At 40.1% G+C, this 20555-nt stretch overlaps 1 protein-coding gene and 1 long non-coding RNA gene across 6 annotated transcripts in view; one reads left to right on the top strand and one right to left on the bottom strand.

Moving 5' to 3' along the window:
- The window catches only part of CALD1 (caldesmon 1), a 206182-nt gene that overhangs the window by 155632 nt on the left and 29995 nt on the right, over window positions 1-20555 (top strand). For 3 of the 5 annotated variants that reach the window (XM_074379033.1, XM_039473105.2, XM_074379034.1), the window contains 4 exons: window positions 5329-5475; window positions 9734-10733; window positions 12033-12098; window positions 18053-18198. In XM_074379033.1, coding sequence (XP_074235134.1) covers window positions 5329-5475; window positions 9734-10733; window positions 12033-12098; window positions 18053-18198 — 1359 coding nt within the window. The remainder of the gene's footprint in view (window positions 1-5328; window positions 5476-9733; window positions 10734-12032; window positions 12099-18052; window positions 18199-20555) is intronic. The other 2 variants (XM_074379035.1, XM_039473103.2) reach the window with 1 other exon arrangement.
- LOC141580038 (uncharacterized) lies at window positions 6235-9736 on the bottom strand. Its single transcript, XR_012512026.1, has 2 exons — window positions 9643-9736; window positions 6235-8914 (listed from the first exon to the last, which is right to left on the bottom strand). It is a non-coding gene; the product is annotated as an uncharacterized LOC141580038 (long non-coding RNA).

Genomic DNA, 20555 nt, shown 5'->3' with positions numbered 1-20555 from the left:
GTTTCCAAGTAATAAAGTAGAATACTCCACAATAAACCCTCTTCCAGCCAGCATAGGTGGGAAGTTCATGGATTCTGGTCGAATGAACATTTTATTTCATAGAGAGATCATTTGTGGCTTACCAGATTAAAAAAAAAAATAGGTCCCCAAAAAAACACATTTGATTTAAAATCTCTATTAAACATAATTCAATCATCCTTAGATGATTCAGATAAACTCCAGGATCCCACACTGCTTCTGAATCATCTGGGAACATCAGTGGGCTTTGGCAGACAGGTTAATACTGGATCTGCTGAATTTTCACAGAAGGAACAAATGGATTATTATGCTTTTATTACAGCCCAGCGGTTGGTTAGGTATGATTTTTACTAGTCAGCAGCATTTCAAATACATTTAAATCTGGCGTGTGGAAAATGAGAAATGTCAACATTTTTGTCTTTCACTGAAGCATGAAGCAGAGCCTGCGCTATCATTTGGATATAATAAGGATCCTGCGTACTTGTCTTTTGGACAAATTCTGCTTTATGGTGAAATCAGCTTTCGTATGTTACTGGTGTTGAATTGACAATTTGTCGATTATCAAAAGCCTTTAAAATGAGCATACTCTTAAATTCAGAAATGAAACTCAGAAATTCTAACTTCTGAAAAGTTTTAAGTAAATAATGGAACAAGTGATTAAAGTGAGTCTATAATAATGTCCTTGGTAGCATTGTTTATAAGAAGAGATAAAGTTGAAAGCAATCTTAAATGTACCTCAGTGGAAAATTAGTTAAATCATAGTAGATCCATGTAATTATTATGTGTGTGTATACCTAAGTGGAATACTGTGTTGCAATTGAAGTTATATTTTGCTAATGTTAAAAAATCACATAAGCAAGGTAAATTAAAGAAATGGTTTATGAAGTGAGATGTATTAAAAAGGAAAAGATCTGTGCATGCACAGGAAAATGGTAGAATACATCACTTACTCATCGTGTTCAAATCTGGGTGGTATGATCCTAGGGAGTGGGTTTTACTTTCTCTTTTATATATTTTGAATTATCTGGTTAAAAAAAAATAATATGTGAGAGTTCCTTTTAAAATCCAAAAGAACAATTGAGGGTCTTTTTTGTTCAATTTTGGAAGAAAAAAATAATAAACCCGTGGAGTTAGTAGAGTGGGAAAGTCACCATGAGGGAGGCCTAAAAGCTAAGAAATGGCTCTTTGCTTTGCATGCTGAAGGCTACTGTAGGGAGCCTCCCAGTTGAAGAATTTCCATTCCTATCAAGTCCTTTGGCATGGACACACTTTTACCTATAGAGCCAACTGATATATTTTTGAACCAGCAACTGGACATGTTATGATTGAAAATGCTGTGAAACCATTTTAGTTCTTTTTTGTTCTTAACTTTGTAAACAATTTTAATGTTTTTGTTTGTTTGTTTGTTTTTTATGGTCATAGAAATTTTGCCCTGTACTATGGTTAGGCTTTGCGTCCCCACCCAAATCTCATCTTGAATTGTAATCCCCGTAATCTCCACGTGTCAAGGGAGAGACCAGGTGGAGGTAATTCAATCATGGGTGCAGTTTCCCCCATGCTGTTTCATGATAGTAAGTTCTCACAGGATCTGACAGTTTTATAAGGGGCTCTTCCTCCTTTGCTCGGCGCTTCTCTTGCCATCTAGTAAAGAAGCTGTCTACTTCCCTTTTGCCTTCTGCCATGATTGTAAGTTTCCTGAGCCCTCCCCAGCCATGCTGAACTATGAATCAAATCTCTTTCCTTTATAAGTTTCCCAGTCTTGGGCAGTTCTTTATAGCCATGTGAAAAGGGGCTAATAGACTCTAGTAGCTGTGTACACTAGAAAAGAGGCTCCCAATGGAGAGTGGTTGCCTATAAACTTTAAGCTCTACCAAGCGAGAAGAGTTAGAAGAGACAGTGGAGATGATCGGTTGTTCAGGTTACTCCTCCACTGAGAAATCAAACATGAAGAGAGATTACATGTGCTGTGGCCTGTGTGGCAAATCTAGTTCATGTCAGAGCCAGCAATACCCAGCCGTGATGCCCAGTGGGTAGGTGAAAGGAGAAAGATGGTAACTTATCAAAATAGTGGGAACTTAAGGGCTTATGGTTATATTCCATGAAGGGCTTAGAGGAGTTTTGTTTTCAGGATAGCTGTATTAGTTTGTTCTCACACTGCTATAAAGAACTGCCCAAGACTGGGTAATTTGTAAAGAAAAGAGGTTTAATTGACACAGTTTCCACATGGCTGGGGAGGCCTCAGGAAACTTAGCAATCATGGAGGAAGGGGAAGCAGGCACCTTCTTTACAAGGTGGCAGAAGGGAGAAGAGTGAGGGAAGGAGGAACTTGCCAAACACTTATAAAACCATCAGATCTCATGAGAACTCACTATCATGAGCACAGCGTGAGGGAACCACCCCCATGATCCAATCAGCTCCCACCACATTCCTCCCTCAACACCTGACACCTGGGGATTACAATGCAAGATGGGATTTGGGTTTGGACACAAAGCCTAACTGTATCAATAGGAATGTCCCATATGGAATTTTAATGCCTCTTGCTTGTCTTGGAAGAAGGCCCCAGGTGACAGGCATGACCTCATGGCTGATTCAGAAATGTAGAAAAGTAAATTGAGACTTTCTGTTTGATTAGTTTGGGAAGCAGTTATTAAGGATTGATTCTCCCTGTTGTGGTTAAAGTTGTCTCCCAAGAAAGAAGCCAAAAGAATATTAAGCCAAGAATCTGAAGGGTGAAGCCAAACCACTGGGAAGGGCTTTCCACTGCAAACTACAATGTGATTGAATTAGAAAGGAACATTCAAATCATGTCCTGTTGTCACCTCAAATTAAACAAGTCTAAAATTGAACTCATCTTTCCTCACAAAGCAGCTCCTTAACTGAACTTTCCTAATAACGGGAAGATACTGCAGTGTCGAATGCTTTGTCATGACATACTTATTATTTCATTTGATTGTCACACACAAGAAAAGTTATCTCAGGTTAATCAAAGAGCTGTAAATTAGTAAGAGACCCGTTCTAAAACCCAAGTTTTCTGAATCCTAATCTAATCATCCATTATCTATATCCCACTGCCCCCTCCTCCATATTTGTAGAATAAACTAGCCCTTTTTATAGAATTAGTAAGTGACACTTTATTTGTACTGGTTTTTGAGGATTGCGCATGAGCAGATTTTTGTAAATAGGAATTCAGATTTTTTCAAGTAGCAAAGAAGAAACCAACCAACCTTTGGAAGCGTTAATCCTGTTTTTTTGTGAGATACCTCGGTGAAAAAACATTCGTAACATTCTTATTATTGAAGTCAAAAGATGACACAGATGAAATAAAGTACTGAGTCTAAGCCTAATAATGCCTAATTTATAACTCTAACATGAGCAAACCATCCTCAGTTATATTAGGTTCATGTATGATATAAGTGGTATAGTTCTGTTTTATTTTAATTTGCAAATTACTTTGGCTTTGCAATGATACAAGAATCATAAACATGTTCTAGAGAAGTGCCATACAACAGTGCACCTATAGTTAACAATACTGTATTGTATACTTTAAAATATGCCACAGGATGGGTTTCATGTTAAGTGTTCTTACCACAATTTTAAAAAGAATTATTAGTATGAAAGGTTTACATATCTGGATTTCTATTTTGTAGACATGTAAGTAACATTGTAGCAAAAACACTGCAACCCTCTAATACAAAAAGCAGCTTGCTACACAATGCAGCCCCATACCCACACCCAACCCATTGACCCTTCAAGCCAGCACCCATGCTTTCTTGGCACTCTGTGTCTCATCAAACGTGTCAAAATAGCTATTTCCTCTTGAGTATGAGCTTCTGCAGTTCCCCAGCCCCAATTCTTTATTTGGAAATAAGTCTTAAGAGAAACAGATCTAGCATAGTGATATTGATTTGTAATTTCCTCAAATAGGTATTCACTTTAGATGACTACAAAAGCTAAATAGTGTTCAAGAGCTCAAGACTAGCCTAAGCAACATAGTAAAACCCCATATCTTAAAAAGAAAAGTACAAAAGTTAGCTGGGTGTGGTGGTGTGTGCACCTGTAGTCCCAGCTACTCAGGAGGCTGAGGTGGGAGAATTGCTTGAGCCTAGGAGGTCAAGGCTGCGTGAGCTGTGATCACCCCACTGCACTCTGGCCTGGGTGACAAAGTGAGACTCTGTCTCAAAAAAAGTGCTAAATAATGTATACACATGTGAAGTCCTCTGTGTCTCTTCTGTCTGCCCCAGCCCATAGCCATCTATCTAAATAAACAGCTGTGGGCCATTGTGTTGTGCCCAGCATGTGGGTGGAATGATACTAAAGCATGTTTTAGAGCAGAAGAGGGGGGGCTTTAAAGGGAGCTGCCACCCCTTCAAAATGCACTGACTCCGAAGCATCCTACCCATTGTCAGTAACACCTTCTCTCTCCAGTGAAAAACAAAATCCAAGCAAAGAAGATATTCTACTCCCAATGTTAGTAATAGACATTATTTAATATAATATTTAATTTTAATAATTAGTATAATTACTGCAATTAAATTTAATAATTTTGGCTTATTAACACCAAAGTCCTGGTTTGGTAGTGTAACTTAATTCTTTTCTGATCTTCGTGACAGTGTCTACACAAGTAACTCATGCAATATGCTAGATCTTTTTAAGTAAGCATTTTGATTATTTTTGGTTCAATATTTTGGGTCTCTTCTTCTAAATCTTACATACTGATAATCACCTTTGTAAAGAAATGCTAACCCAAGGCCGGGCGCACAGGCTTACACCTGTAATCCCAGCATTTTGGGAGGCCGAAGTGGGTGGATCACGAGGTCAGAAGTTCAAGACCAGCCTGGCCAGCATGGTGAAACCCCCATCTCTACGAAAAATACAAAAATTAGCTGAGCATGGTGGCGTGCGCCTGTAATCCCGGCTACTTGGGAGGCTGAGGTAGGAGAATCTTTTGACCCTGGGAGGACTAGGTTGCAGTGAGCCAAGATCACTACTCTCCAACCTGGGTGACAGAGCAAGACTCCATCTCCAAAAAGAAAAGAAATGCTAACCCATAGTTTCCAAAGGCAACTTGCTTTTGTGCAGAATGTTTTAGTTGTGATTTGGTCATTGCAAATTATCTTCTGTAGCTATTGGATTAATGCTTTTCAAATAGTTAGTCTGATAACTAGTTCACGAGGTCTCTAAACTTAAGGAACAGAACCATCCTTTTAGAATAATGTGATTCATTAAGCCTCAGGGCTGTTCCGGCCAAGAAGTTGGTGAAGACGTTTGGCAGGTGGCATACTGAAGAGGTTTGTCTTTGTAATGTTGCAGAATCGCCTACCAGAGGAACGACGATGATGAAGAGGAGGCCGCCCGGGAACGGCGCCGCCGAGCCCGACAGGAACGGCTGCGGCAGAAGCAGGAGGAAGAATCCTTGGGGCAGGTGACCGACCAGGTGGAGGTGAATGCCCAGAACAGGTACTGTCCTCTTTGCGATAGAGAATTTCTAACTTGTGTCTTAGTCTGTCTGTTGAATGGAATTTGTCAAGCAAAGCATTCCTTTCTCAGCCCAACTCAACCTTTTTCGGCCAATCTGACTTGTTTAATTATTTTGCGGTGTTTTAGGCAACGAATCTGATTGGATAGGCAATCTGGTTTAGACATCCCATTCCCATCTCGTAAACATACCCTAGTTGAAGGCTTTTATTTCATTTTACAATCTAGTATTTGTTTAATTTAATAAATATGGTGGGCTATATCTTTACATATATATGTATTTGTTTAATTTTTTTGTAATTTCAATAGTTTTGGGGGAACAGGTGGGGTTTTGGTTACATAGATAAGTTCTTTAATAGTGATTTCTGATATTTTAGTGCACTCATCACCCGAGCAGTGTACACCATCCCCACTGTGTAGTATTTTATCCCTCACGCCCCTCCTGCCTTTTTCCCTGAGTCCCCAGAGTCCATTTTATTGTTTTTATACCTTTGCATCCTCATAACTTAGCTCCTACTTATAAGTGAGAACATACGATATTTGGTTTTGGTTTTCTGTTCCTGAGTTACTTCACCTAAATAATGGTCTCCAACTCTATCCAGGTTTCTGTGAATTCCATTATTTTGTTCCTTTTTATGGCTGAATAGTATTCCATGTTGTGTGTGTGTGTGTGTGTGTGTATGTACATTTTACATGCAGTTACATGTGTATGTGTATATATAATGTATGTATGTGTGTGTGTATATATATATATATATATATATATACATACACACACAAACAACATGGAATATAGATATAGATCACATTTTCTTTACCCACTTGTTGGTTGTTGGGCATTTAGGCTGCTTCCATATTTTTGCGATTGCAAATTGTGCTTCTATAAACGTGTGTGTGTGCAAGTATCTTTTTCATGTAATGACTTCTTTTCCTCTGGGTAGACACCCAGTAGTGGGATTGCTGGATCAAATGTAAGTTCTACTTTTAGTTCTTTAAGGAATCTACATTGTTTTCTGGTGGGTTATATCTTTAAATAAGGAGAAGTATTTACATTTATTCTATAGGATATTGCTATCTGTTAGGAACTGAAGATGTGTTAGTTCAATAGAGTCCTCCATGCCTACCATTAAGAGATATCACATGAATTTTTTAAGTGAGCATGAATTGCAGATGTCTTCTTTTTTCTAATATGCAGCCCGAATCAATAGTCTCTGATCACCATAATAGACAACAAGATACAAAATTCTGCTTAATTTAATGTGATTATCCAAACACACTTAATGAGTTTGCTATTACATTTTTTTTCTCACTCAGGCCCTGGTAGAAATCAGGGATGTTGAGAATGACTAATAGGCTCGACTTCTTTAAAAAGGGCTTTTGCAGCAGAAATAAGGTCACACAGTTCATTATGCTAATGGTTAGTATATGTCATTTATATTGTCATTTATATCCCCCAAGGTCTAAAAAAGATGGATATTTGAGGAGGAAAATGGAGAAAATAATTTCCATTTAAAACCATGGACTGATTATAATGGATATACTGTATAAGATCTCACATGTGGTTTTGGTTTTAGATTGTTTTATTTTGTTTAATTCAGTCTATTTAGAAAATGCTGAAGGGAATGGGGCCTGGCCTCCTTAACCCAAGTATGAGAGGCTGTATTAGAAGGTTTCTGAAAGCAGTCTTGAAAATGTTGGCAGGCAGCACAGATATTGGTGACCTTTTCCCTTGGTAAGTAGCTCTAACTGGGGAGTAAGCGGAGCAAAGGGGAAATAAGTATGATCTCTCGGGTTCACTAACTGACTTTGACTCCAACTTGACCTTTCACTAACTGATGTCTTCACTTAAATGGAAATAAAAATTATACCTTTCTCCTAAAAATTCTGCTAAACTTAAACTATGTAACAACGCATGTAAAATGCAGAGTGTCTTACACATAGTAAGCACTCAATAAATTTTCACTGTTACCAGATGCTTAACACTGGGGGGCAACATAGTCATTCCCTGCCTTTTCTATTTTCAAGCTGAGAGAGAAAGAATATAAAAAGTTTTAAAAATGGCATTTTGATGCCTTTCCTGAATCTTGTTATTAATGAGTGGTCAACAGGGGCTTAGAAAGTTACTGGTGGTGGTCTGTTGTTTTCTTGCTTTTAAAATCTTGCTTCTCCTTGTCCTTCTCTTCTCATATTTGGTGATTATTCATTATTTCATGGTATTGATTGAATTCAAATTCTTTTTTTTTTTCTTTAAGAAAAGCATATTGAGGTCTGAGAATATGTGATTTATCTCTGCCATATTAGCCACAAGAAGAATAATTAGTGTTGGGGCCAAATAACTCTTAACTGGCACTTGATATTTACTGATGATTATTGTCATGATTTATAAATAGGCAAAGAAATGTTCAATACAGTTTGTTGGGTTTTGGTTTTTTTGTTTGTTTGTTTGTTTGTTTGTTTAGTATAAGAAGACTTTAATCTGGCTAGCACTTTGGAATTTTGGTGCCTTTTAAAAATTATTAGAATTCAGTTGATCCAAATACCCTCTCTGTAGACTTCCCCTTAAATTATAAATTGTTTGCATTTGTAGGGACATTTAATCCTTACATGTCTAATTCGTGGAGGCAATATCCTGGAGCAAAAGGAAAGGCTAAGGAAATTTTAAAGCTAGTTTTTACTCTGCCATTTTTTGTTGTTAAATATGAAATGTGTTTTTCCAAAATTAAGTGAACTTGAGCTTCCAAAGGGCCAAGTTTGGTCTGAACTATGAAATTTGATGGAGTTTCTAAACGCTGCAAGACAAATTCTTCCAACTCTGGTCACAGTTCTGGTATCACATGACTGGGTGTTTCCTACAAGTAGGAACCAACACTCCCGACTTGGACTGGGCGTCGCTGGACACATGTGTGGTATCACATGACTGGGCGTCACTGGACACATGCTGGACACTGTCCAACACTCCCGACTTGGACAGTGTCCAGCATCCTGCAACAGCGAGGGAGGTGATGGACAACAGTTTAATTTTTAGAGATTTTCTTTTCTTTGTAAAATAAATGTTAAATGTAACTGCCCTTTGTCCACTGTAGAAAAGATGGACAAGAAACCCTTTATTCATGGAAATCTTGACAAAGAAGGTAGATTGTGTAAACATTCGTTGGGGTAATGCTGGCTGCTATAAAGATTAGTGCCCCCAAATTTTAAGTTTAGTGCAGTAACACTTACCATTATGCATATTTCTGTCTAGTAGGTGGAACCAGCCACCTGTCTTCTTTTGTCTTGTGACTCTCAAAACCTAGGGCTTGGCTCTCACTGATCTACCAGCAGACAGAGAGAGAGAAGACAGAGCATGCACCTCTGTTTGTTCATTGCCGGCTGGCCATTTCTGTTTACATTTCATTGGAAGTTATCGACCGCATGGCCCCACCTAGGTACAAAGAAAGGAGAAGGTGGAAATTTAATCCTTGAGTGGTAATCCCTACCCCCCTGACTACGGGAGGAGGAGCAGGAATTGTAAGGGACACTTAGATGTCTCTTCCCTTGGGGTCATTGGCATGAGTGTGGAATCTCAACACTGCAATGTACATTTTCTTCCTCTCAAAGGGCCTTGGGACCCTCCAATCCAGATCAGGAATTCTAGATGACTGGGTGACATGTGAGAATACTACCTGACACCAAACAAATTCACTTATTTCAGTTTAGTGCTTAAGTTTGAATTCCCCAAGAAGCAGTTCAGAAACAAAGATCTGACTGCTAGTGGTTTATTTGTAAGGTGATCCTAGGAAACACTGGTGGGGGTGTGAGAAGGTGAGACAGAAAAGGGAAGTCCACCAAATAAAGTTTGCATTACCAAGCACGTCACCACTGTGGGTGTCCGGAGTTTCACTCCACTGGGAAACTCTGAGATCCAGTGTGGAACACACACCTTGGAATTATCCAACTCAAAAAGTGAGGGGTGTCGAGGTAGCAAAAACACTAGGGCGTGTCCATTTTTGTTTGAAAGCTGCTTCCAGGGGACATTTCATACCCAAAGCACTTCTGGCATGTTGAGTAGACTCCAGTGCCCAGAGAAAGGCTAGCACATGATGTCAGCTGAAAGCCAGGCAGGCATGTACTAAAATGGTAATGGGCTGGGGATATGGATGAACTTGGCACCTGCTATAGTCCTGGGTGGCACAGGCTGTATGGATGCCGCTGACTGATGAATGAGCAAGCTGTCTCTGGTGTTGTTCTTTCTGTCGTACAGTGTGCCCAACGAGGAGGCCAAGACAACCACCACAAACACTCAAGTGGAAGGGGACGATGAGGCCGCATTCCTGGAGCGCCTGGCTCGGCGAGAGGAAAGACGCCAAAAACGCCTTCAGGAGGCTCTGGAGCGGCAGAAGGAGTTTGACCCAACAATAACAGATGCAAGTCTGTCGCTCCCAAGCCGAAGAATGCAAAATGACACAGCAGAAAATGAAACTGCAGAGAAGGAAGAAAAAAGTGAAAGTCGCCAAGAAAGATACGAGATAGAGGAAACAGAAACAATCACCAAGTCCTACCAGAAGAACGACTGGAGGGATGCTGATGAAAACAAGAAAGACGACAAGGAAAAGGAGGAGGAGGAAGAAGAGAAATCAAAGCGAGGGAGCATTGGAGAAAATCAGGTAGAGGTGGTGGTAGACGAGAAAACTGAAAGCCAGGAGGAAACGGTGGTAATGTCATTAAAAAACGGGCAGATCAGTTCAGAAGAGCCTCAGCCAGAGGAGGAGAGGGAACAAGGTTCAGGTGAGAGTTCCCATCATGAAAAGGTGGAAGAGGAAGACAAGGAAAGAGCTGAGGCAGAGAGGGTAAGGTTGGAAGCAGAAGAAAGAGAAAGAATGAAAGCTGAGCAAGACAAAAAGATAGCAGATGAACGTGCAAGAATTGAAGCAGAAGAAAAAGCAGCTGCCCAAGAAAGAGAAAGGAGAGAAGAGGAGAGGCAGAGGGTGAAGGAGGAGGAGAAAAGGGCAGCAGAGGAGAGGCAGAGGGTGAAGGAGGAAGAGAAAAGGGCAGCAGAGGAGAGGCAAAGCGCCAGGGCAGAGGAGGAAGAGAAAGCTAAGATAGAAGAGCAGAAACGTAACAAGCAGCTAGAAGAGACACGAAATGCCACACAAGAGACAAAGATAAAAGGGGAAAAGGTAAAAGTGGAAATAGAAGGGAAATGGGTAAATGAAAAGAAAGTGCAAGAAGATAAACTTCAGACAGCTGTCCCAAAGAAACAGGTACAGTAAACATTTTGCACCCTATGTGTGATGCCTGTGACTTGTGAGAAATGTAATGCACATCCAATTTGGGACTGAGGCCACATGCATATAGTGCACGTGCTTGATCATTTGGCAAGCTGTTCATTTTTTCAGGCCATAGCAATACGCAAGCATGCAGCAATTGATTGATGGCGGAATATTCAATCAACCAAATTTACTGGGACAGCCACTAAATTTGGCTGTCCAAAAGACAGAAATTAATTGCTCTGTGCTTGATTGTTATAAACACCAAAAAAAAAAAAAAAAAAAAAAAAAAAAAAAAAAAAAAAAAGAATTAATCTAAAGACGATAAAGGTGGTGGTGCTGTTGGTTTCTGATTCTGTGCCTGCATCTAAAATCATTCTTTTAAATATCTTTGCTCTATCTGTAGGTCTGCATGAGGCAAGAGGCCTGTAACTCCTTATCTCACTCATGGGTTTGACATTGAATAAAAAAATGATAAAAGCTGGGGTGGGAAATAGACATGAAGGATAATGGTCAGACATTTCATCTTAAGAAGGCAAAACAAACCCCTGGAAATTAACTAGTAATAAAGAAGGGAAAGGAACTGGTTGGAACCTTTCCTTAAAAAAAAAGTCAAAACCCTGATTTGCCAACATGCAGACCTCAGCTTAATGTAGACTTGCAGAAAGCCATTAATTTAGGGGAGTATCAATTTATAACTGACTGGTAATTAAGAGCATACATATTTGTTCTTTATTACCTGGGTGACATAAATTTACGTGGCTTGAGGAAGGGGGAAAATGTCGGTAAGCTTTGAGAAAGATGTTTTTTTCTGTCTGCAAGGCTGCATTAGAAGCTCTGTACCTAATAAACACCACACCACCACCATCCCTAAAACACAGAAAAAAAGAGATGCTTGCACATTCACCTCTCCAGAGCAAATTCTCTGTCACTAAGTCTGCAATGCACTGAAGTTGTCTTTAACTCCTGCTTCTATACAAGAAGCTCGTGAACACAGCTATAGTTGAGACCATGAGCACCGTGCACCAAACCGCACATGAGGTTTGTAAACACACACAAGGAGTGCCACACCATGCTAGATTTCAGTGAGTGCAATGGCAGGCACACAAGATGTTGGGATGGGAAGAAAATATCCCACCTTGCTGTTTAGAACCACTGTGCTGTGAGCGCTGAGACAGCAGAAGAGAAGCCATCCCGCAGCACTTGCAAGGCGATCCGAGCACCCTCTCACTCTTGTCAATTAGAAAGGTTTTCTTTTACTTGTATGACCTTACCATTCTTGAAAATAAAAAGGGAGAAGAAAAGGGAGCTAAAAGAGAAAAATTTCAAGAAGACAAGCCTACCTTCAAAAAAGAAGAGGTAACTATGATTGAGAAGTAATTATCCTAAAGCAACAGAAAAAGCAGTCAGTGACATCACATCTCAGGTCTGACAGTCTCAAAATTGTAACCTCTTATCCAGTGTATTTCACGCCATGACTCACAATACACTGAATAGTGAGATCTAGTTAGAATGTCTCAAAATTAAGTCAATGTATCAGTCAGCATTTTTTAAAAAATGAAACGGATAGAAGGCATCAGAGGGCATTGTAGGTAGTAAGTATTGCATTATCATGTAAATTGCCTCTTTTTCTGTGGGACACCATCAGAAAGGCTTGAAAAACACTGCTGGAATCAATTTATCCTGCTTTCTGTTCTTCTGAATGCTAATTTTTTTTCCTTGAGCCATCCTACTTTCATTTCAATCATGAAATATTTCCAACTGGCCTTGATTAATACTTTAACTTTTCAAAGGAAAAACACCCACCCACATCTCAGTAGAAAAATTGGTGAACTGGGCCGGGCGCAGTGGCTCAAGCCTGTAATCCCAGCACTTTGGGAGGCCGAGGCGGGTGGATCACAAGGTCAAGAGATCGAGACCATCCTGGTCAACATGGTGAAACCCCGTCTCTACTAAAAATACAAAAAATTAGCTGGGCATGGTGGCACGTGCCTGTAATCCCAGCTACTCAGGAGGCTGAGGCAGGAGAATTGCCTGAACCCAGGAGGCGGAGGTTGCGGTGAGCCGACATCGTGCCATTGCACTCTAGCCTGGGCAACAAGAGCGAAACTCCGTCTCAAAAAAAAAAAAAAAAGAAAAGAAAAATTGGTGAACTGAAGGTGATATTTGGTTTTCAAAAGGGAAGTTTGGCCAAATGTTCTGCATTGCATTTCTGAGGCATACACAGGAGCGGGTGCCAGGGTGCTTGACTGTAGGTAAGTGAACAAGGAGCTATACAGATAGAATGGCACAGGGTTTGACAGTAATCAGAATGCCACATCAGAACACCTGATTGCATGTCAATGCTCATGCTGTGTTTGCCCCAAAGAATCTTAAAAATTTTGACTATATTGAATAAATTCACAATACTTATTAGAACGTTGTGAAACTGAATTATCAGAAGTAGGAAGACCCGAAGTTCTTCGCCTCTGAGACTGGTGAAGTGATTTGTAGCCAGAAAGCTCCATCCCCACATAGGCTGTTGCTACATTTCTCTGCCTATCATGGCATCTATTAAGAAAACTCAAAATCTTTTTTTTTTTTTTTTTTTTTTGAGACAGAGTCTTGCTCTGTTGCCAGGCTGGAGTGCAGTGGCGCAATCTCAGCTCACTGCAATCTTTGCTTCCCAGGTTCAAGTGATTCTCCTGCCTCAGCCTCCCAAGTAGCTGGGACTAGAGGCATGCACCACGCCAAACTATTTTTTTGTATTTTTTAGTAGAGATGGGGTTTCACCACGTTGGCCAGGATGATCTCGATCTCCTGACCTTGTGACCTGCCTGCCTCAGCCTCCCAAAGTGCTGGGATTACAGGCGTGAACCACCGTGCCCTGCCAGAAAACTCAAAATCTTAAACAGAGAAATCCATATTTAGAAAACAGATGACGAGATTAAATAGGGGGTAGGTTATTTTCTTAACCATGTTTTGTAAATTTCACATGGAAAATGAAAACCCGTAGTTCATGTTATATACTACATTTCTGTTAAGATGTATGTTCCTCTCTGTTTCTAATAGAAGTTGTGGTGGTTTGGAAGGGAAAATTGAATATGAGCACAGACCATGTAAAGGAAGGAGAAAGTGTAAATGCTAGTAACAGGAAAACTGAATTTAGCTCTCATGGGGCATTCGAGGAAATCATTGAACATGCTGGGAAACACTTTTTACTTTGTGAACAAATACCTACAAATTCATTTACAAGAAAGAGAAATGAAAGTTACCTTGGAACTAAACTCAAACTGAAATATGTCCCACATGGGTTCCTGTAGTGTTTCTTGGTGAATGTCTTTATAGAAAGTGGGCATGATTCAGTAAACATGTTGGGAAAGTGAGGCTGTAGAAAACACTGGATTCTATATTTACAATTTCATTCAATTCACTAAAATGGGATTTGTTTGTACTGACCAAAGCTTTCTCTACCTATGTATAGTTTCTGAGAATTAGAACGGCCCATCAGTTACCACTGGGGTGATCCTTTTGCCTGTTTTCAGATAAGGCCCTAGTTCAACAGCATCCTTGGTGTCCATCAGATACTCTCAGGAATGACTGAGCCCTGCCCCTTTTCCAAGTTGCCCTTCAGCACATTCCAGCCAGTTCCAAAACCTTTGACCTGTTTTTGACACAAGGCCAGATAAGCCACTCAAAGCGGGATTAAAAGAAAAGAAAACAACCCAAATCGATACTCCTATTTTAACATCATGTAAATAATCTACTGGTAGAAAGACTAGGTTTTCCCCTTCCAGCTAGTTGCACTGTTTCTTCATGTAGTCAGCCTAAATCACATTTACATGATTCAGCCATTGTAAACTACGTCTTCCTTTATTTTTTTCCTTTTTGTTCAAAAAAGAAAGAAAGAGAACAACTAACTAAAACCTTTCCTGTCAAGGATTTTTGCAGCATAGGATAGGGCAACCACGAGTAAACACAGATATCACATGAGCCTTCTTAGAGAAAACATTTCCAGAAATCACTCCAATGTCTTAAAACACACACACACAAAATCTTTCTCCACTGCAGTTTAACTGTGGCAGTGAGTCACAAATGATCACCAACATTGAAACTGACTTCAGCTTGCTTTCTTTCCTCTCCAGTTAGAAAAAGTCTCTTTTTAGTTCTTCATGCAGGAGCTGTTTTATTTGTTTTCTGGCCTCTAACAGAAAAACAGAGTTTCTAGCAGAACTGCTCCTGAGGTGTTGAAATTGATGTTCATGTCATGCGGACCAACCCTTCCCAACCATAAGTGTGCATGCAAATCATCTGGGAGTCTTGCGTAATGCAGAATCTGATTTCTTGAGGTCCGGGGACCAAACTTTCAGTAGCAAGGAGTCTAGAAGACGTCCATGTTACAGAAATTGAACCCAGGAGAGGATCTGGGGCTTATGAAGCTAACAAAAGCGCGTTAAACCCAGCCTGAGAAACCCTAGCTGCACCCAGCACTTGTTGCTATTCTGGAACCAAATAATGCGAAACATGCTTGAGACACATCTCAGTCCTTGCTCGCTTGACTTTCTGAGTGTCTCTCTGGCACAGGAACCTGTCATTTGATTTCCCATCCCCCACCCCATTCCCATGTGTTATTGTACTGGATATTCCCAAGTATCTAGAGTTTCAAAACCCAAATGATCACATTTGACCACAGCCTTTCTTATGAGTATGCTAATGTTATCTGTGTATCAAGTACGCAGACTCTTTCAGGATACCTGGCTACCTGTGAATCCTTCAGCACAGACATTCTCTATGGTATCATTCTAACCTGTAAGATCTAATGCCTTTCCCAGGGGGCTCAGGATCCCATGAGTTTAGGTTAAATCTGCCATAACATCCAAAAATAAATGTAAAGGCTCTATGGAATTCTTCTATTCATTTCCCAGAAAGAGAAAATAATTTTCAGTTGAACTCAAATCATCATTATTACATTGACAATGTTTCTCAGAAGGTTTTCCGAAAAGAACATAAGCCTACCGTCCACTATAGCCTTTGCCAATAAAGGCATAGCATGAAAAAAAAAAGGTAATTTTTCTTCTGTTAGACATACACTGTTTTACAAATCTACTTTAAACACTTTGGGGACCAGTAAATCAATCATATATAATAAATTTGGGGAGAATGGAAATTTTTCTGACTGCAAAATAGGAGAAATGAGCTAAAGGGAAGGTCTCCATACATAGCACTCCACAGACCGTGAGATTCTACTCAGAATTTGTTTCATGGTTATCTCTAAAATAGGTTGCTCTCCCATTTGTAGCCACAGATACTTCTTAACCAGAACATCAACTCCAGTCCATGGTTTCTGGGGCTGAGTCTAACAGCGCAGGCCAGAGTGAGAATACATTTTACTTCCTCCTTCCTGTCCGATGAACACTGATGTATTTACTCTTGGGCAAGGACAGCCGTGAGGGAGCCACAGTGAGGCTGTCATTCAGGCCACGAGCTTGCTCCTTTTTTCTGTAGCCTCTCATGACCCGTGAGGAGCCAAGAGGGAAATGACAAGATGAAAAATTCAGAAGGAATCGTCTGGTCCAACCACATCTTTTCACATATGTGGGACCAGCATTCCAGAGTAGTCAGGTGATTTGGCCAAGTAACACAACTAGTTTGTTATCAGCACTGGAGCCCAAAGTCGCAGTTCCTGATTTGCAGACAACGCTCTTGGAGGGAAAGGCAAGGCACAGCCCTCCTTTTCAGTGTGTCTGAGGGACATCCTAGGTATATACCCCATGGTGAAAGATTGAAGTCTCAACTAATTCGGGCAGCATAGCGAATTTCTAGTAATTAATTAGCCCTAATACCCAAAGAAGACAAAGGGCTCAAAACTAATCAATAAAGACCAAAAACCTGTGCTCTTCTTTGTAATACATGCACTTTAGGTCAATCACAGTGGCTCACGCCTGTGATCCTAGCACTTTGGGAGGTTAAGGCTGGCAGATCACTTGAGGTCAGGCGTTCGAGACCAGCTTGGCCAACATGGTGAAACCTGGTCAGTACTAAAAATACAAAAATTAGCTGGACGTGGTGGCTCATGCCAGTAATCCCAGCTATTCGGGAGGCTGAGGCAGGAGAATTACTTGAATCCGGGAGGCAGAGGTTGCAGTGAGCTAAGATCACACCATTGCACTCCAGCCTGGGCAACAGAGCAAGACTCTGTCTCAAAAAAAAAATAAAAAATGCACTTTAGAAGTAAATCTTCAGAGAATATCTGAATAAGTGGGAAGGAGTGAGTGATCAGGTCACAGCAGAATGTCCTAGGCAGCAGCACCTAAAGTCCTGAGTCCTGAGTCCTTATGGCCTTCCCTTCCTCTGTGAGTTTCTTTAGAATGCTCATGCTTTGTAACTGTCTTGAAAAGAACCATTGTGAATGCACCTCACCCGTTTTCACACTCATCTTTTAAGAATGGATGAGATAATGTGATTGAAGTAATTTGAACTCCTTTGCCCCCTCCCCCACAAAAAGCTATGTAAATTCAGTTTACTTTTAAATAATCTCTCATTTACTGTAAGAAACACAAACCCACAAAATATGAAAGCTAACACCTGCCCACCATGTATCATCTTCCCATGTCTTCCACAACAATCATAAAACTACTTCCAGAGTACTAGATTTTTACAGACAATGGAAATCAAGGGAAACCCTGGACTTTCTCCTATTCCATTCTAACTTTAATGGTTTAGATGACTACAAACATGGTCTCGCAGATCCCAAATATGCCACTGAATCCTCTGACTAAAGGTAGGGTTATTAAGTGTCCCATCCTTGGGACCGAATTTACTTGTTGATTAAAATACTGGTCTTTGCCAGAACTGGCTTGGCAGATCTAGCTAAACTGGTAGGTTTCATTTCTTTCTTTCACATTTGTGTCTTCCTCACAGATTCTCTCTCCATCCAAGAAGAAACCTGTCCAGGCAACCTGGCCATTCTTCATCAAAGCCACCCTACTAATTGCTCTGCCCAGTGGGAACTGCAAACATCTACTTTTACATGAAGTTCCCATAACTTAACGGTTTCCAAACAATAGTACTACCACTGCTCTTGAAAGTAAAAACCTCAGTGAGATCAGGAATGATCTTGCCTTCTCAAAATTGTGGTAATGGTGTTTGTTCACAGGCTAAAGGACCATAGCTCATTCTCTAAGAATTTGCCCTGATTCCAACTCTACCACATCTGAGTGGTTTCTTTCTGAGTTTTCTGCCTTCCTAACAAGTTTGGGTCTTATTTGGTGATAGCAACCAAAATCCTAATAAGATTTTTCTTGTTCTGTTCCTTCCTGATATGTACTGGTTAGATCAAAGATGAAAAGATTAAAAAGGACAAAGAACCCAAAGAAGAAGCTAAGAGCTTCATGGATCGGAAGAAAGGATTTACAGAAGTTAAGTCACAGAATGGAGAATTCATGACCCACAAACTTAAACATACAGAGAATACTTTCAGGTAAGAAGTAGCAACTAGTTCATAGCAACTGTTCATATGCCCAAAAAAAAAAAAAAAAAAAAAAGTCTTCTCATCCTTTGCCTCCAGACAGAAACGTGCTGAACAGGCAGCATGCTTTTGTTGTGAGGTCATTCGCCATTGTCTTAGAGATGCTCAGTCAGCAGGTCCGGTTCCCATATCACTAACAGAAGACCCGCAGTCACCACTCAGACAGGGCTTAATCTGCATTTCCCATTATTTTGAAAGGCAGATCATGTTTGGCATCCATGGTTTTTTTTCACTGGCCTCATGTGAGATGAGTGTATTAGAAAACATTATGACTGGGATTCATACCATTCAATGATTCTGTCTATGATCTGAGCACCTTCATAAGAGACCCTTCTCAGTACCATTTTCAAGAATGCATTTTCTAAAAGTTGTATATAAATACTGCATAAGACTAAGATTGTTTTGTGGCCAAATACTTGGGAAACATTAGGTAAAGCTCAATTCATCAGATTTCTTTACCACAGGACTTTGAGAGTCCTTCATGTTCCTCTGCATTAGAAGTCTCTAAGAGGGAGTGAGAGGGTATGGACCTGCTGCTCTATTTCATACAGTTTGGCAAAACTCTCTTGTAGAGCTTGAGCTTTCCCTTCAACATAATCCCCTACCCCATCAAATTGAAAATCTCGGCAACTGATTATCAGACAGACTAGACGAGTATGTCCATGTAAATCCTCATTTCTAAATACAGTCGAATTCTCAGAGCTCTCTAACAGTTTTGTAGAAGAACTTGAGGTGCAGACACTGAGCTGGCCATGTGATGCCTGTGCTCCTTTCCCGCAAAACACTCCCTCCAACTACTGGGGCCAAATCCCAACCTCTGTTACGTCACTGGCTGCTGTGCCAGATGTGCCGAAGAGGAGCCTTAGGTCCCTGCCATGTGGATTTCCCTGGGCTTGTTCCTTGGCTGCAGCCTTGCCTATAGACCCCGTTTTTCTGAACGCTTCAAATAAGAAAGTCACCAAGTAGGTATGAGGGAGAAGTATGACATGCTTCTTAGACCAAAGCCTTTGTAATATTCAGAGCAGGTGGAGCTGCTAGGGATGGACATTTCAGGCTCATCCAAGAGGCTAAGATGGATAAATACAGTTGCCCCAAAACAATTTTTCTATACAAAAATTTGAACAGAAGCTGACTCATATTTATCCAAAGGAGAACCTAAAGCAGACAGAAGGTGTACATAAAAGGTCGAAATAAAATGATGAAGGTGTAAGAAAGGTAGAATCTATAGCTGTTACTTGGGATTGCCGAGAGAAGAATGTTAAAATTACGTTTATCGAACATTCACAGAAAACCTACAAAGCAAGCGATTCAGGTTAGTAAGTTGAGTCTAAAACTTGCTGAAGTGCCTGAAGTTTAATGTTTTAAAGCTCTGGAATAGTGTCAGGTCCATGAAAAGTGTTCAGTGAATGTTACCTAATATTGCTATTTTTTAATTAATAGCTGAAAATATGTCTTATAGGCATAAGGCTTTTTTAAGGTCTGAGTTCTGTTTTTGTTAAGAGAAATGTTTAAAAAAATCTGTCAGTAGAAAAAGGCCGTTTAACAATTAGCAAACTTGCCAACAAGCTTCAGTCAAAGCTCAAATTAATAATTAACATGCCTATTGTGTAGAAATCCAAAGAGCTGGGTCATTTGAAGGGAGAAATAGTCACAAGAGATGGTGACAAGTTGAATGCTGAGAATCCTTAAATGTGACTCTGGCCTTAATTTTTCTATTTTGGGCAGGAAAAAAAATACAGGAACAAGCTGCTAGCGTATTATTTATTTTAGTTTAGCCATCAATGTATGTGAGTTTTAGCTTCAAGTTCATGATGACAGAAGCAGAGAAGTGCAGTTCTGCTCCATATACAAATAAAATGAGGAGAGAGGAAGAGAGGATCAGCCTTCATTTAGATAAGTTTAGTACCTGTCAGCTTAACTGAAAACAAGCTGCATTCTTAATGGTCAAAGGCTGGATACTCATCTTGACTTACACCTAAAGAATCCCTGGGGGGAAAGAACTTTATGGAAGAGATTTCCACATTAAGTGGCACCCTAATGCCGAGGTCTTGTACGTAGGCAGAGATGGTGTGAACAAAACTTTTGCTCCTCTATTGAGCATAGCTGTTTATGTTTGATTCAATTACTGTTCCCTCTGATGTTTGCTTTTTCTTGTAACTCACTTGTTTTCTCCAAAACATGACATAAAAATCTCCATTCAATGAGCAAGATATAGCAGTGCAAATTCTACCAACGGTTTTATAGAAAGTGCAAAGTGAAGGGCTTTTTGACGTTTTGTTTTTTAAGGTGGGAATTAAAAGTTTTTTTTT

The sequence above is a fragment of the Saimiri boliviensis genome, chromosome 10 (genome assembly GCF_048565385.1).
Source record: "Saimiri boliviensis isolate mSaiBol1 chromosome 10, mSaiBol1.pri, whole genome shotgun sequence".
NCBI lineage: Eukaryota > Metazoa > Chordata > Mammalia > Primates > Cebidae > Saimiri > Saimiri boliviensis.
The sequence above is the reverse complement of the archived record's forward strand: the minus strand, read 5'-3'. Positions and strand labels throughout refer to the sequence as shown.